We start from the raw sequence: 18,210 nt of genomic DNA on the forward strand, positions 1-18,210 counted from the left end.
GCCTCATAATTGGGTATCCTTGGAGGAATAGTGCATCATCATTGGTATCAGTGGGATGGAATACTGCCTCATAATTGGTGTCAGTGGCAGGAATTATGCCCCACTTTGGTTTCATTGAGTGGATAAGTGCCTACCTTGTTCCATAGTTAGTCAGGGTGAAAGAAGATACAAGTCCATCTGGCTCAACCAATAAAAAAAACGAAAAACAGTAAAGAAAAACCCAACCATACAATCCCATATACACAATCCTGTACCCACAGTTGATCCATAGGAAGGCGAAAAACACCAGCAAAAATCATCCAATTGGCTACAGCAGGGGAAAAAATTCCTTCCTAATCCCCCCGAGAGGCAATCGGATATTCCCTGGATCAACTTTACCTATAAATATTAGTAGCCAGTTATATTATGTACACCTAGGAAAGAATCCAGACCTTTTTTAAAGCAATCTAGTGAGCTAACCAGAACCACCTCTGGAAAGAGTCCATTCCACATTTTCACAGCTCTAACGGTGAAGAAACCTTTCCGTATTGAGGCAAAATCTCTTTTCTTCTAGACATAAAGAGTGCCACCTTGTCCTCTGTGTGGACCTTAACCACTTGCCGTCTGCTCACTAGAGCTCTACTGCGGCAAAGTGGCTCTTGTAGGTCTGACGACGTAGACCTACGTCGGCGGACACTCCCCCTTCTCGGCGGCGCGCGCGCCGCCGGAGGCTCGCTCCCGCTGTATTCAATCACAGCGGGAGTCGGGCCAGGGGAGGAGCAGTGGCGATCGCCGCTGCTCTTCCCCGATTGTAGGGGAATCGAGTGTGGAGATCCGCCCGCTTGTGTTAACAGAGCGGGCGGATCTCCTAAGTGACAGGCAGTGACAGATTGCAGGGTTCAGCATAGCTGAACCTGCGATCTGTCCCTGTGTCACTCAGTCACCTCCCCCCACACATGTCAGTAAGCACCAGGCATACATTAACCCCTCCCTCTCCAATAAAATTAACCCCTTCCCTGCCAGTGTCATTTTTACAGTAACAGTGCATATGTATAGCACTGATTACTGTAGTAATGTCACTGGTACCCCCAAAAGTGTCAAAAATGTCAGTCAAGGGTCCGATCTGTCCGCCGCAATGTCGCAGTCCCGCAAAAAAAAAAATCACAGATCGCCGCCATTACTCGTTAAAAAAACCCCACCAAAAATGACAGAAATCTTTCCCTTAGTTAGTAAACGCAATAACTTTTGCGCAAACCAATCAAAATACGCTTATTGCAATATTTTTTACCAAAAATATGTAGCATAAAACAAATTGGCCTAAAATGATAAAAAATTTTGATTTTTAAATTTTTTGGGGGGGGAATTTCATATAAAAAATGTGAAAAATATTGTTATTTTTTCAAAATTGTCGCTATTTTTTTGTTTATAGCGCAAAAAGTAAAAATCGCACAGGTGATCAAATACCACCAAAAGAAAGCTCTGTTTGTGGGAAAAAGAGGACGTAAATTTCGTTTGGGTACGGCGTTGCATGACCGCGCAATTGTCAGTTAAATTCGCACAGTGCCCAATCGCAAAAAGTGGCCCAGACGTAAGACAGCAAAATCCTCCGGTGGTAAAGTGGTTAAAGTTAATAACTCAACACCAAGTTCACTATATGGACCCCTTATGTATTTATACATGATGATCACATCCCCCCTTAATCTCCTTTTCTCAAGAGATAATAAATTCTGTTCCGCTAATCTTTCCTCATAGCTGAGCTCCTCCATGCTTCTTATCAGTTTGGTTGCTCTTCTCTATTCTTTCTCCAGTTCCTCGATATCCTTTTTGAGAACCGGTGCCCAAAACTGAACTGCATGTTCCAGATAAGGTCTTACTAATGATTTGTACAGGGGAAAAATGATATCTCTCTCTGGAGTCCATGCCTCGCTTAATACAAAAAAGGGCTTTTCTTGCTTTGGAAACCGCAGCTTGGCATTGCATGCTATTATTAAGCTTAGGATCTACCAGAACACCCAGATCCTTCTCCGCTATGGATTCCCCTAGTTCTACTCCCCCCAGTATGTATGATGCATGCATATTCTTAGCCCCAAGGTGCATAACTTTACATTTATCAACAGTAAACCTCATTTTCCACATAGTTGCCCAATGAAACAGTGCATTGAGGTCAGCATGTAAGTTGGAGACATCCTGTAATGACGTTATTCCACTGCAAAGCTTGGTGTCATCTGCAAAGACTGAAATGGTACTTTTAATCCCAGACCCTATATCAGTTATCATTATATCATTGTTAGGAGAAATAGTGCCCCAAGGGCCTGATAAAGGCTGGCAAAGGGCCACATCTGGACCCTTGACTGCAGTTTGGATACCACTGCTCTAGCGCATTCTGTTGTAATTTTATTAACATTGACTGCTCGAGCCCTGTAGAAGGGATAGGCTTTTTCCCAGAAATGCATTGGCTGTATTTGATACTCTTAACCATAAAATGTTTAAAAAAGACCTTTAGGCTGCATTCACATGTCAGCGTTTGGATCGCGGGAAGAACCGCCGCGGTTCCGCCCGCGATCCGGAGATTATTGCAAATCGCGGGACGCCTGGCGTTGCCCGTTGATTTGCAATAGATAGCCCCCCAAACGCCGAGCGATGTTGCCGCGATTTCCGCCTGCCGAATCGCGGCAACATCGCGCAAACAAAATCGCGGGACGCAATACGCTCCAAAGAAGTACAAGAGCTTCTTTGGAGCGTATTGCATCCCGCGATTTTGTTTGCGCGATGTTGCCGCGATTCGGCAGGCGGAAATCACGGCAACATAGCTCGGCGTTTGGGGGGCTATTGCAAATCAACGGGCAACGCTAGGCGTCCCGCGATTTGCAATAAATCTCCGGATCGCGGGCGGAACCGCGGCGGTTCTGCCTGCGATCCAAACGCTGACATGTGAACGGAGCCTTAAGTGAAATTACCTTTTGTACCAACCACTCCTCAGTACTTATTATAAGAAGCTATTAATTTAACGGCAGAGTGAAGGTTCAATGAAAAATAGCATGATAAGGGCAGACTTCTTCCTGATTAGATTGCAGCATCTTAATTAAACTATCAATTTTACTAATATCATCAAGGTATCAATATTACCAAATATGATCAATATTACCAGTGCCAAATATGAACCTTTAGAAAACCAATATGCCTACTCACTGATCGTAGCTTGCTATGGGACCTTCCTGGTGGGTTTACCTTTTTTCATCAGAGATCCGGGGTCGGTTTTAATTTCTGACTCAAGTTCTCAAGTCTTGCTATTTGGAGGAGCATTATCACAATAGTAACCTCTTCGAATCCTCCTAAGGAAGCTAAACTGTGAAAGGTGTCGAAGACTGTTCCCTATATACCAAATAAATTCAGGTGGAGTTTTGTAAATGTTAGATATACTTTATGTCTAAGAGAATGTTGTGATACCTGAAGTCACATAGGGAAGGTTATTTATTTACCGTGCCTCTATGACTGATGCAAATTTGGTTTATTGAATTAAATTGTTTTTCTTATATTTTTTTTATACGTATGTGATACAAAGTCTAATTTAGTTAACGGTTTGTGATTTTAATTGTAGGATCTTTTAAAAGTCTTACAATTAGAGTATAACTAAAGGCAAAACTTTTTCTTTAGTTTTGGATAGAGCGGAGAGGGATTCGAACATCTGTCAGTGTTTATTGCTGTCTGTGTTCCCGATAGCACCCTCTCTATTTTTCCTTTTTATCATTGTCATTGAAAGTTAAAGTAAAAGAAAATCCCAAATTTTGGGTTGTCCCCCAGAGAAGTGATAGAGGAGAAATGTTAAAATGGGCACACTAGTTCTGGTGACCTGGGGGTCCGCAAGCGATTTCCTTAATTTGCAGGGATTTCCTCTAATTTACTGTTTTGGCTATGGGACAGGAAGTGAAGGAAATATTCCCAATGGGGTACAGATGGCAAAAAATAAACCAGCAGGGGTTATAACTAGGGATGCACCGATACCATTTTACGAGTACGAATACTGATCCTTTTTTTTTGTACTCGCCGATACCAATTACCAATATTTACACTTCAGCTGTCAGCAATGGTACAAAACACTGAAAAGTTATTTACGAAAAAAAAAATACATTTATGTTTTTTTAAATGTTATTCTTTTTTCAATGTGAAACGTGTAAATACTGTATATGCTAAAGATGTAGAAATATTAACAAAAAATTATTAACAAACAAAGCAAAAAAAAAGCTTGACTTAACCACTTAAGCCCCGGAAGATTTTACCCCCTTCCTGACCAGGGCCTATTTTGCGATTCGGCACTGCGTGACTTTAACGGACAATTGCGCGGTCGTGCGACGCTGTACCTAAACGAATTTGGCGTCCTTTTTTTCCCACAAACAGAGCTTTCTTTTGGGGGTATTTGATCACCTGTGTGATTTTTTGATCATGCGCTATAAACAAAAAAAGAGCGTCAATTTTGCAAAAATAACAATATTTTTCACATTTTTTTATATGAAATTCCCCCCAAAAAAATTTAAAAATCAAAATTTTTTAACATTTTCGGCCGATTTGTTTTATGCTACATATGTTTAGTAAAAAAAAATCGCAAAAAGCGTATTTTGATTGGTTTGCGCAAAAGTTTTCGCGTTTACTAACAACGGGAAAGATTTTTGTCATTTTTGTTGTTTTTTTTTTAACGAGTAATGGCGGCGATCTGCGATTTTTTTTTTTTTTTTGCGGGACTGCGACATTGCGGCGGACAGATCGGACCCTTGACTGACATTTTTGACACTTTTGGGGTTACCAGTGACATTACTACAGTAATCAGTGCTATACATATGCACTGTTACTGTAAAATTACACTGGTAGTGAAGGGGTTAACTTTATTTGAGAGGGAGGGGTGGTGTGTGTCCCTAGGGGCGTGATTCTTACTGTGATTGGCTGTGGCTTGAAGTGTAGGAACAGTGATCAACGGTCCTACATAGTGGAACCGTATGATCACTGTTCATACACAGGGGAGAATGACAAGCGGCTTGTTTACATCAGCCGCCTGCCTTTCTCCCGCTGTCACGGACGATCGCGAGTGCCTGGCGGACATTGGGTCCGCCGGGCACACGCGCGGGGGGGGGGTCCGTGACCGCGCGGGAGCGCGCCTCCGGCGCGCGCGCGCTCACTCCCCAGAGCCTCACAGGCTAGTGACGTACCCATACGTCACTTTGCCTGTGAGGGGCTGACCGCCGCAGTATATGTACTTGCGGTGGTCGGCAAGTGGTTAATAGTTTAAAAAATAAAAGTGAAAGAAAAAATATCAACAGGAAAATCATTTTTAAATGGAGAAGGAAAATAAGGAGTTAATTAAGTCTGATAAGAGTAAATTAAGGGTTAATAAGGGGTAAAACATAGGAATATTTAATTAAAAAAAAAAAAAAAAACTTTATTTACTTTAGGTTACTTTAACCTGACTTCATCTGCAGGTGGAAGTTCATCCCTATGATCTGTAGATGAATAAACAGAAAGATACAAAAAGAAACAATGTTTTTTTTATCTTTCAGTTTCAAGGGCTAAGCAATGTTGTTAAAAAAACATTTTCGGGCTACTTTTTTTTTTTTCCTGACAGCCCCAATTTATACTTAAGCTGTCAACAGGGGAACCCCGCTGAATGAGTCATTGGTTGTTAGGGACACGGCTGCCCCGCTTAACATTTCAGCTGTCAGTGGAGGAATCCCTCTGACAGCTGAAAGAAATGGAGCCTGAAAGTATGGGTTTTGGTATCGGAGAATTTGCACGAGTACTGATACTTGTGCAAATGCTTAGTATAGTTATAACCATCCATTACTCTATCCAAAAAAAAAAAGTTTTGCCTATAGTTCTACTTTAGGTGTTTTTTCATTTTATTTGTAAGAAGTTCCAATTAAATTACAAAACAATTAATTTTTTGAATAAAAGAAAATGCAATTTATGATTTAAAAAAGTGTTGTGTAATTTTGAGTAATTTTTCAAAAATTTTTCTTTCTGTGTCTCCACTGTGGAGATTAACCTTCTCCATTTTATTGTGGCAATCATTAACAGTAAGTAAGGGGAAATTCCAAATTTTAGAGTTGTCCCCAGAACAAGAGGTGAAAGCAAATAATTTATGGGGGACACCTGTTCCAATGACAACTGTATAAGTGAGGAATACACAAAAATGTATGTTTTTAGTTTTTTTTTTTAAACATAATACAGCAAAAGTTAAAAGCTTTGTTTACTGGTATTCTCACTTGAATTTATTTTATTTGATAGAGTCTCAGTGGAGTCTGGAAGAAAAAATGTCCCTCTTGAACTATAGATTCAACAAGAGAGTTCTGGTTGACATGTTTGTGTGGAATGATGATCGGGAGTCCAGCAAGCACATCATCTATGTAAGATGTTCATTGTTATGCTAATTTTGGCTATGCGTGTTTCCACATCTCATGCTACAGAGGTTCTCTGTAGACTATTTAGCGTAATGCGTGTTTCCACATCTCATGCTACAGAGGTTCTCTGTAGACTATTTAGCGCAGGGGTCTCCATACTTTTTAAGCAAGGGGCCGGTTTACTGTCTTTTAGGCTTTAGGGGGTCCAGACTGTGGCCATTGGTAGTAGAAAATGCCCCGGCATCAGTACCTCATCATTGGTTTTAATGAGAGGAATAGTACCCCATTGATGGTGTCAGTATGGGAATGAATACAGGTGTGTAAGTGCTTCCACCTTCTCATATCCCAGTAGGGGGAATGATGCCCCATCACTCGTGTCAGTTGGTGGAATAATGCCCCAAGGGCTAGATAAAAACAAGCAAAGGGCCACATCTGGCCCCCGGGCTGCCATTTGGAGGCCACTGATTTAGAGTAACTAACTAATAAAAGGAGGGAACCCTTCACATAAATGCAGACCAGCTATGTTGGTCTTGTAGGAGCTGGGCTGGTCATCCAACACCTCACTACTCAATGGTTAGCTAAGATGTCCTGCTTCCTTTCATGACTTTGTAGGCAAACTGGAGAAAATTCCAAGTTGGGACACAAGACTTGGATTTCAGCAAAGAATTTGCGTCTACTGATCTATCAGAAAGTAAGGCTTGTTGTAGTTATAGAGCCTTGCAATCATCAGACAGGTGTACAGCTTTAGAAAATGATTAAACCCAAGCTTAGCCTTAGACAGTACCCAACAAGCTCCATTGCCAGACATGACACCCCTCTTCCCTCCACAGCTGTCTGACAAGGCAACTAACAAGGCGATGGCTGACAAATGCTAGGAGTTGACTGAAGATGGAGGGTATCAATGGACCATACAGATAGACCGCACACAGCTTGTACCATGGCACTCTTCGCTTGGCACACTTTCTTCAGTCCACATGTCCTAACCCAGCCTTTCTCAAACTTTTCAACACAGAGGAACCCTTGAAATACATTTCTGGTCTCGGGGGAACCCCTGCTAAAAATTAAAAATCTCATGATACATTAGTGTGACAGTCAGCAGGAAGAATGCTTCTTACTCTTGTCATCGTTGGGAAGAATTACCCCCTTACAGATAGCTAAAAGGAACAATGGTGTCATTGAAAACTTATCTGAGAGGCAGTAATTGCCCATTGTTCAAGGAACCCCTAGCAACCCTGTCCTAACCATTAAGGGCTCATTTACACTTGCTTAGACTTTGACACACAATAAAGACCCTTCAGCTTCAACATGCTATTTTGATGAGTTGGTAATGCTTTGGTGATGCTTTTTTGAAGGTTTAATAAAGCTTGGCAAATGCCCTGTATGTGTTGATTTTACATTTCTTTTACAGCGACCCAGTAGAACTCTGGCTCAGTAGTACCCCCACTTAGCAGATCCCCAGCTCATTAGTACCGTCAATAAGCAGGTCCCCTGCTCAGTAGTACCCCCAGATCTGCTGATCCCGCACTCAGTAGTACCCCCAGCTCTGGTGATCCTCCACTCAGTAGTAACCCCAGGTCTGCTGATCCCACACCCAGTAGTAACCTCCAGCTCTGCTAATCCTTTGTTTTGCTGTTCCTCCTCCCTCTCTGGTTCCCACTCACCTCCCGCTATATTGCTCCCATTCTGCTCACCTTCCGCTATAGCGTTCCCATGTTGCACATCTGCTGCTGATGATGCACACCAGATGTAATGTCTGCACCAGACACTTCCAGAATATATACACATGAACCGAAAGTGACTGCTGATGCCTTCTTTCCAGTTCGCTGTTGGTTTACCAGTGCATCCTGCGATATCTCATACCCAGGGCCAGTGCAAGGATTTTTGCCTCCTTAGGCAAAATAAAAATTGCCCCTCCCTGGAAAACATATTTGTTTTCCTGACACTGCAGGACCCTGTAGTGCCCCTCTCCCTCCCACCCCCTGCGCACAGCACCCCCTGCGTGGCGCACAGCATGAGGAGTTCCGCACCGGCCAGTGGTCCATTACTGATTCCGGGTGCAGGATGTCCCCGGCTGCCTGGGTCGCCTTACAGGTAGCGCCAGCCCGCTCATACCTGCAATACATCCAAAACAAAGTGAATAAAAGCTCCTCAAAAGGTTCAGGTGCTGTTAGCGAGCGTTGTCATAGACTTCTATGGAGGATATGGAGATACTTTGAAGGACTAAGAAAGCGACATGGGTTATCATTGTTGAATTTGTACACATACCTACAAAAGCACGCAAATATGTGCATTTATTATACAGTTCATCCTTGAGTTTCTATGCAGGAATGTTCTGCCACAAACTGGATAATCATACCCAAGTACCGTGTGTACATACCCTTATACTTTTTAGAAGGAAGAAGGACTATCCTCTGATACAGCTCAGTGCGGTGACGTACTGCGTCATACTACCACAGAGCAGACCGCGCACATGTACATCTGGTCTGGGTCATGCTAATGATGGAAAGAGACCACATTTATGGCTAATGTAATACTTCCCAGCTGCAGTAAATAGCCATGGGAACTTTTAAACACTTCCATATGCAGAATAAAATAACTTGTTTTAGTAGCCTATCAAGATGAAAACACGGCAGGAAACAAATAGTAAAACACAGGAGCGCAGTACGGGGACCGGGATCTGAAGGTTTTAATCAACTTCGCGGCTGGACCAAAAAAATAGAGACGATTGTAAAAATATAAAAAATGTTTAAGTCTTCATTGGGCCCAGATTCAGCAATTTCATGAAAAACTTCCCTTTTCTTTCACTAACTTAGAGGACATTATTTATGTTTGTAACCAATTGGGAATCCGATTTGGCCCTTTTCTGTCAGAGATTACATAAAATGTTCAGAGGTTGTATGATTTCATTGTGTGAATGATCTCTCTGTGTACATCCACCATAGGGAGCAGAAGTAAAGGTTAATCTTTCTTTCTTTATTGCTTTGTATGTTTTAGATCGACCAGCCAAGCCTGGGGATGCCGTCCCGAGATTATTATTTCAACAGCGGAAATTATCAGCGGGTACGTTACACTTCTCATATGCACTATATTACCAAAAGTATTGGGACGCCTGACTTTACACGCACATGAATGTTAATGGTATCTCAGTCTTAGTCCATAGGGTTCAATATTGAGTTGGCCCACGCTTTGCAGCTATAACAGCTTCAACTCTTCTGGGAAGGCTGTCCACAAGGTTTAGGAGTGTGTCTATGGGAATGTTTGACCATTCTTCCAGAAACGCATTTATAAGGTCAGGCACTGATGTGTGACGAGAAGGCCTAGCTGGCAGTCTCCACTCTAATTTATCCCAATGGTCTTCTATCAGGTTGAGGTCAGGACTCTGTGCAGGCCAGTCAAGTTCCTCCACCCCAAACTCGCTCATCCATGTCTTTATGGACCTTGCTTTGTGCACTGGTGCTCAGTCATGTTGGAACAGGAAGGAGCCATCCCCAAACTGTTCCCACAAAGTTGGGAGCATGAAATTGTCCAAAATGTCTTGGTATGCTGACGCCTTAAGAGTTCCCTTCACTGCAACTAAGGGACCAAGCCCAACCCCTGAAAAACAACCCCCACACCATAACCCCCCTCCCCCAAATGGTTTGGACCAGTTCCATTTCCTGACTGGCCAGGCTGCATGCTCGGGTACGGGTCTGGTATGGGTATTGGGGGGGACCCCACGCCATTTTTAAAAAGATTTTGGCCTGGTGTTCCCCTTTAAAATCCGGGTCTTGTTTGGAATTGGGGGGGGGACCCCACACCGTTTTTCTTTTCAATAAATTTTGCGATGCTAACATTGCCTTTGAGCACAAGTCCCATGTCACAAGAGGCTGATCCGACTTAGATGCGACTTCCATTCAATTCTGTGGAATGAAATCAGACAGCAGTCGGGTCAAAGTAGTGCACAAACCTTTTACAAAGTTGGACCAACACTAGTCAGACCAGTTAGGGGGGATCTCATAGGAAATCATTGATTTTTTCATGTGCTCTCAAAGACGGAGCGATTGTCGCACCAGTGTGAACAGGGCCTATACCTAATTACCTCCCAGATGTCCCAATTATCATTTCATAATGAAGACAATGTTCCTTGTACTCTATCTATCTATCTATCTATCTATCTATCTATCTATCTATCTATCTATCTATCTATCTATCTATCTATCTATCTATCTATCTATCTATCTATCTATCTATCTATCTATCTATCTATCTATCTATCTATCTATCTATCTATCTATCTATCTATCTATCTCTCTCTGTAAGTGGTTCCATCTGTTATACGGATGATTCCGTAAATCAGCCTTTGCTATAATTATAAATATGAAGGCGCAGACATTGCAGCACCATGTACAGTATCTTACAAAAGTGAGTACACCCCTCACATTTTTGTAAATATTTTATCATATTTTTTCATGTGATAACACTGAAGAAATGACACTTTGCTACAATGTAAAGTAGTGAGTGTACAGCTTGTATAACAGTGTAAATTTGCTGTCCCCTCAAAATAACTCAACACACAGCCATTAATGTCTAAACCGCTGGCAACAAAAGTGAGTACACCCCTAAGTGAAAATGTCCAAATTGGGCCCAAAATGTCAATATTTTGTGTGGCCACCATTATTTTCCAGCACAGCCTTAGCCCTCTTGGGCATGGAGTTCACCAGAGCTTCACAGGTTGTCACTGGAGTCCTCTTCCACTCCTCCATGATGACATCACAGAGCTGGTGGATGTTAGAGACCTTGCGCTCCTCCACCTTCCATTTGAGGGTGCCCCACAGATGCTCAATAGGGTTTAGGTCTGGAGACATGCTTGGCCAGTCCATCACCTTTACCCTCAGCTTCTTTAGCAAGGCAGTGGTCATCTGGGAGGTGTGTTTGGGGTTGTTATCATGTTGGAATACTGCCCTGCGGCCCAGTCTCTGAAGGGAGGGGATCATGCTCTGCTTCAGTATGTCACAGTACATGTTAGCATTCATGGTTCCCTCAATGAACTGTAGCTCTCCAGTGCTGGCAGCACTCATGCAGCCCCAGACCATGACATTCCCACCACCATGCTTGACTGTAGGCAAGACATACTTGTCTTTGTACTCCTCACCTGGTTACCGTCACACACGCGTGACACCATCTGAACCAAATAAGTTTATCTTGGTCTCATCAGACCATAGGACATGGTTCCAGTAATCCATGTCCTTAGTCTGCTATTCTTCAGCAAACTGTTTGCAGGCTTTCTTGTGCATCATCTTTAGAAGAGGCTTCCTTCTGGGACGACCAATTTGATGCAGCTTATGGTCTGAGCACTGACAGGCTGACCCCCCCATCCCTTCAACCTCTGCAGCAATGCTGGCAGCACTCATACGTCTATTTACCAAAGACAACCTCTGGATATGATGCTGAGCACGTGCACTTAACTTCTTTGGTCGACCATGGCGAGGCCTGTTCTGAGTGGAACCTGTCCTGTTAAACCGCTGTATGGTCTTGGCCACCGTGCTGCAACTCAGTTTCAGGGTCTTGGCAATCTTCTTAGTGAGAGTGATAACACCAAATTTAACACACCTGCTGGAGGGAAAATGGCTAACTGGGTCCAATTTAGACATTTTCACTTAGGAGTTTACTCACTTTTGTTGCCAGCGGTTTAGACATTAATGGCTGTGTGTTGTTATTTTGAGGGGACAGCAAATTTACACTGTTATACAAGCTGTACACTCACTACTTTACATTGTAGCAAAGTGTCATTTCTTCAGTGTTGTCACATGAAAAGATAGAATAAAATATTTACATAAATAATGTGAGGGGTGTACTCCTATGAGATACTGTGTATATATATATATATATTGCTTTCCCTTTTTTTTTCTTTCTTTCTTTCTTTCTTTCTTTCTTTCTTTCTTTCTTTCTTTCTTTCTTTCTTTCTTTCTTTCTTTCTTTCTTTCTTTCTTTCTTTCTTTCTTTCTTTCTTTCTTTCTTTCTTTCTTTCTTTCTTTCTTTCCCTCTTTCTTTCTTTCCCTCTTTCTTTCTTTCTCTAAATACAACACCCTGAAAATAATAACATCCTTACATCCAGAGTTTCCATCTTTCTCAGTTCTTATATTTCTATCTATCTATCTATCTATCTATCTATCTATCTATCTATCTATCTATCTATCTATCTATCTATCTATCTATCTATCTATCTATCTATCTATCTATCTATCTATCTATCTATCTATCTATCTATCTATCTATCTATCTATCTATCTATCTATCTATCTATCTATCTAGTTCAGTCTGTTATACGGATGATTCCTCTAAGTGTCAGTCTTTGCTCTGACTATAAACATGAAGCAGCAGGCATTGCAGCACCCCGCAGATAATAACATCCTTACACAGCTAGATTTCCCCGTCTGGTGCTATAAATTACTGGAGCTCTGAAATAGCCATGCATGGTATTACTAATCTTCTGATAGAAGCCATATGCATCATACATTATGAGGAAATTGTCTTCTGGGGTAATTTTACGCTTTTACAGTTTAATGTAAGGACTGGGATTATGTTTTGATTTGCAGTTTTATCTGCGCACAGGGAATCCAACAAAAATGTCCGACTGTTACTGCAGAGTCATCTGTAAGATCGGCATCCCGGTATATTCTTCTGGGTAGATATATGTCCTTTAAAGGACAAGTTCACTTTTAGAAAAGTGAACTTTTCTTTTACTTAAAACAGAACTTCAGACAAAAATAAGATACAAATTAATCAAAGATAAAATAAATCAAATATAAGCAAAGATAAAATAACAGAACCAGCTTTTGCTCCAATATTCAGCTACAATCCAATGATTTCTCCTGCAGTAGTAGACGTCCTCAGTCTGATAGCCAGCATTCAACCCAGTGGAGAGACAAGATCACCTAAAACCCAGGGCAAACATGCCAAATTGCATCTCCCCCCCCCCCCACCAAGATTTATGATCATTAAGTGTCCCCCCCCCAAAAAAAAGGAGCAATTGTCTGCATGCTCACCCTCTAAGCATAAATCCCCCCTTCTCCCAGTACAAATCTGCCCCCCCTTATGAAATTCCCCCTCCCAGCATAAATCCTCTCTCCTCACTCTAAATCCCCCCTTCCAGCACAAATAACCCCCAATCATTTGTCTTCACAGATAAGAGAAGCCTACCTCCAGTTTATGATCACCATTGCCCGGATGGTGAGGGAAGACAAGAATATGACAAAAGACGATGCCTTCGTCCAGGAGGAAATGAGCCGTGTCATGGAATTAGAATCTGATGTTGCAAAGGTAGGTTTTTATTATGCATATGGTGCCCTTTGACCATAGATCAATAACATTCCATCAGCTTTTGTCGCAAACATAGCAAACAAAAATCTGTTGTATACATCTACTTTGTGTCCTCCATCACTGCAAAAACTCAAAATACACAAGTTGTTGATGAGTGGTGTTGGCCTTGGATTTATGAAGGTACCATCAGGTGAGAGGTCAGACAGCCACAGCTCAAGGAACCCCTAGAAACTTCTGGAGGTACCCTAGGATTCTATGAAATCCTGGTTGAGAATGGCTGTAGTAGATCCTCCCATGGTCTCCCCAAGGCACCCCCAATGTCACATGTGGGCGAGGAGAGAGCCCTTACACATGTGTTGCTCCAAGTCATGACTTGGAGCTTGCTCAGGACTTCCTCTCTTTGCTCTCAGTTCCCAAATGGTATGGTTAGGGAACTGAGGCAAGGTGGGTATGGGCACTGGTGGAACCGCCATTAAAGTCAACTTGTTTTTTTTGCCTTGCATGAGCAAATCCATTTTTGCTAAGAAAAATAATTTTTCCCAAGATCAGTTTCATACATTAACCACTTGCCTAAATCCCAGGGCAGCGGCTGTGCGCAGGATCACGTATATATACATGATTCTGCACTTCTGGGTAGTTGGCACAAGTGTGCACCGCCACCAGCTTGCTCCTGGTGTGATTACACACAGTGGGAGCTGATCAGTGGGTACTGAGGACACGATGTCTGCCATCATCCACCGATCATCATCCACAGAGGCAGAACAGAAATCTGTAAACAAGGCAGATTGCCGTTCTGACAGGAGGGAAGGCATGAATCTTGTGTCGCTGCAAAGCAAGGACCAGAATCCATGTCTTCCCCTAGTAAAAGCACCTTCCACTGTTTAGAAAAACCTAGATGTTAACCCCTTACCAGCAGTGGCGTACCTAGAGCATTTAGCACCCGGGGCGGAGAGAATCAGGGGGATGGAGAGCATTGGGGGAGGGGAGGAACTTGAGAGCACTGGGGGGGAACTGGAAATCACTTAGGGGGGAGCCAGGGAGCACAGGGGGGTGGAGAGCACTGGGGGAGCCTGAGAGCATAGGAGGAGATGAAAAGCACTGTGGGGATTTGAAGAGCATCGGGGGGGGGGGCTAAAGAGCATGTGGGGGTTAAGAGCACTGGGGGGGTTAAGGGCACTGGGGGAGGGTTAAGAGCACTTGGGGGATTAAGAGCAGGGGGGTTAAGAGCAGTGGGGGGGGGTTAAGAGCACTGGGGGGGGGGGGTTAAGAGCAGTGGGGGGGGGGGTTCAGAGCACTGGAGGGGCTAAGATCACTGGGGGGTTAAGAGCACTGGGGGGGCTGGAGGGAACTGGGGGGCCAGTAAAAGAAGTTGTATAGGAGGGGGATGGGGCAGCTGCATATAGAGAAATTGATATTTCCATATTCCTCCTGCAGCCGCTGAATGCCTGCAGAAGGGAGAGGAGGAGAATTAGGCATCCAGTGGCTGCAGGAGGAATATGGAAATATCAATTTCTCTATATGCAGCCGCCCCATCCCCCTCCTATTCAGCACACACGAGGCTGCACAGCACTGCAGGCACTTACCTTCCTCCCGCCGCCGCTGCGGACTGAAGGAGCTGCCACATCTGCAGCTGCTTCACACAGAGATGCAGGCTTGGCTGGCGGCGCCGGGCAGGACACCGGGCTGACACCCCCCTAGTGAGTGGCACCCAGGGCGGGCCGCCCCCCCCATTGGTACGCCACTGCTTCCCAGCCAGTTTCATTAGAACAATAACAGTGCATATTTTTAGCAGTGATCGCTGTATTAGTGTCACTGGGGTATAAAAATATCCCATATAAAAAAAAGAAACTGCACCTAAATATGCAAAATTCCCAAAAGCAGCAACTCAGCTATGAAATAGACATGGAGGATAGTTAGAATAGAGCTGCACTAACGTATATTGAATACACCAATAGAACCCATTCAAACAGTAAAGAAAGGATGTCCTTAAGTGAAAAAGTCTACCCAGGTGAGTACCTCCACCATAACAAAAATGCCCGCTTACCAGCTTGCATGGAAAGGTCAATAGCGCTTGGTTGGTTTCACGTGGGAAGCTAGGGGGTGAATGCGCACCACCGGCGGCGCGCTCCCGCCCCCATTCGGCAGTGGGAAAGCCGATGCGTGTGTCTGACGGCTCCGATTGCCGCCTGACACCCGCGATCACTCCCCGCAGAGAGAGGACTGTCGGATGTTGTAAACACAGCTGACCGTTCTTCTCCCTGGGATGATCACAGAGCTCATGTGAGCCTTCTATATAGGATCACAGGTCTCTATGGTCATCTCAGAAGCCACGCCCCCCCTCCCCACAATTAGAATCACTCCCCTAGGGTCACATTTAACCCCTTTATCACCTATACTGTTAACCCCTTCCCTGCCAGTGCCTTTATTACAGTAACAGGGCATATTTTTAGCACTGATTACTGTAGTAATGTCACTGGTCCCCCCAAAAGTGTCAAAATGTCAGTTAGGGGTCCGATCTATCCGCCGCAATGTCGCAGTCCTGCTAAAAATCGCAGATCGCCGCCATTACTAGTAAAAGAAAAAAACAATAAAAATGACATAAATCTTTCCCGTAGTTTGTAGACGCGATAACTTTTGCGTAACCCATTTAAGATACGATTATTGTGATTTATTTTTACCAAAATATATAGCAGAAAACAAATTGGCCTAAAATGTTAAAAAATTTAGATTTTTAAATATTTTTTTGAGAATGTCATATAACAGAAAGTGAAAAATATTGTTTTTTTTTTTTTTTTTTTCAAAATTGTCGCTTTTTTTTTTGTTTATAGCGCAAAAAATAAAAATCACACAGGTGATCAAATACCACCAAAAGAAGTCTCTATTTGTGGGGAAAAAAAAGGATGTCAATTTTATTTGGGTACAGCTTTGCACGATCGCACAATTGCCCGTTAAAGTAACGCAGTGCCGAATCGCAAAATAGGGCCTGGTCATTAAAGGGGTAAAACCTTTCGATCTTAAAGTGGTTAAAGTAACGCAGTGCCATATCGCAAAAAAAATGGCCTGGTCAGAAAGGGGGATAAATCTTCCGGAAGTCACGTGGTTAATAGGATTTGGGCAAATGTGATTGCTTAGTCCTACCTGGTGTTGTTTTTATAAATTTTATGTGAATTCCACTCATTTCCAACGTCTTTTAGCCATTTCCTCTATGCTAAAATGCTAAGAATGGGGGGAGGGGAGTGTCTTTATGATCTAGTCGCATGAAGTCACATGATCACTCAAAGTGCTGTATTAAAAAAAAACTGTTGTTGAGAAGGAAATCTTGCACGACCTGGAATTTAAATAAAGCCAGGAAGACCTTCTGATCATGTGACCACTGTGATTGGCTGACACAGCGATCACATGTTCGGGAGCCCGGACCGACAGCTTCTGATACTAAATGCTGACAGTGACAGCTTGATCAGTGCCCTGGGAACGTGCAGTGAGCGCACTCCCAGCACACAGCAGTTGAGCCCCATGGACGCACATACAGTATGTGGCACCCAGACATTAAGGCCCACCCACATACACTCACCGGCCACTTTATTAGGTACACCTGTTCAATTCAAAATAAAACAGAATATTCAGCACTGAACTAAAACAATAGTCAAATGAGATCAGCAGCTATGCACTAAAGGTAATCTTAACATCCTTTACATACAATTTAAACAACAAAGTGCAGCGCAATCTCAATATTCTCATCAGAGATGTATAGTAACTAAGTAGAACTACTTCACTACTGTACTTAAGTACGGAAAGGCGGTATCTGTACTTTCCTAGAGTAGAATTATTTTCTCCTACTTCCACTTTTACTTCACTACATTTTTTCAATGATTTCAATACTTCTACTCCAATATTTTTTTTTTTGTGCTGCATAGTTACTCGTTACAATTATAAAAATTACCACTGCCAGAACAGTAGATGGCAGGTTTCATGAAGCTCAAAACATGTGTATTATCAGCGCATACGAAAATAAATGCTACTGTATGTATAAATAAAAGCTGCATTTGAAATAATAAAAGACAATATGATGTTCAAACTTTTGACTTCTTTCTTTAATATCAAAAAGTGGGGAAGGGGGATAAGAGAGACCTCAAACTCCCCAGTACGAGGTACTCAATGGGAAGGGGAAAAGGGATAAAGGGATTTGGCTCTGGATTTAGAATACCCAGGTATATTTGTTACGAATAAACATCAAATATAAGTAAAATAGTTTTTATTCCATAAAAAGTTGATTACATGAACAAAACATTATACACAAGACAGACAAATACAGTAAATATTACGACAAATTGACTGGGATACATTTAACATGATTGAAACTGTGGAATGTAATTGGCATATTTCCACAGTAGAGTCTCTACATGTTTCGCGGACTATGCCGCTTCTTCAGGAGAAACAATAAAAGGTAAAAACCGATTCTATATAAATGGAACAAAAGAGCATGAGTCATGATGAAACAACAAAACAAAATTATTGTGATTTTTAAGACAGAGGATATGTAAAACAA

At 42.7% G+C, this 18,210-nt stretch overlaps 1 protein-coding gene across 2 annotated transcripts in view; it reads left to right on the plus strand.

The window, feature by feature from the left end:
• MMEL1 (membrane metalloendopeptidase like 1) overlaps positions 1-18,210 on the plus strand; it is a 324,059-nt gene that overhangs the window by 222,340 nt on the left and 83,509 nt on the right. For both annotated transcript variants that reach the window (XM_082273303.1, XM_082273302.1), the window contains exons 6-8: positions 6,253-6,371; positions 9,360-9,425; positions 13,530-13,664. In XM_082273303.1, the coding sequence (XP_082129429.1) occupies positions 6,253-6,371; positions 9,360-9,425; positions 13,530-13,664 (320 nt within the window). The remainder of the gene's footprint in view (positions 1-6,252; positions 6,372-9,359; positions 9,426-13,529; positions 13,665-18,210) is intronic.

This window comes from Pelophylax lessonae, assembly GCF_965119305.1.
Source record: "Pelophylax lessonae genome assembly, chromosome: 12".
Classification (NCBI taxonomy): Eukaryota; Metazoa; Chordata; class Amphibia; order Anura; family Ranidae; genus Pelophylax; species Pelophylax lessonae.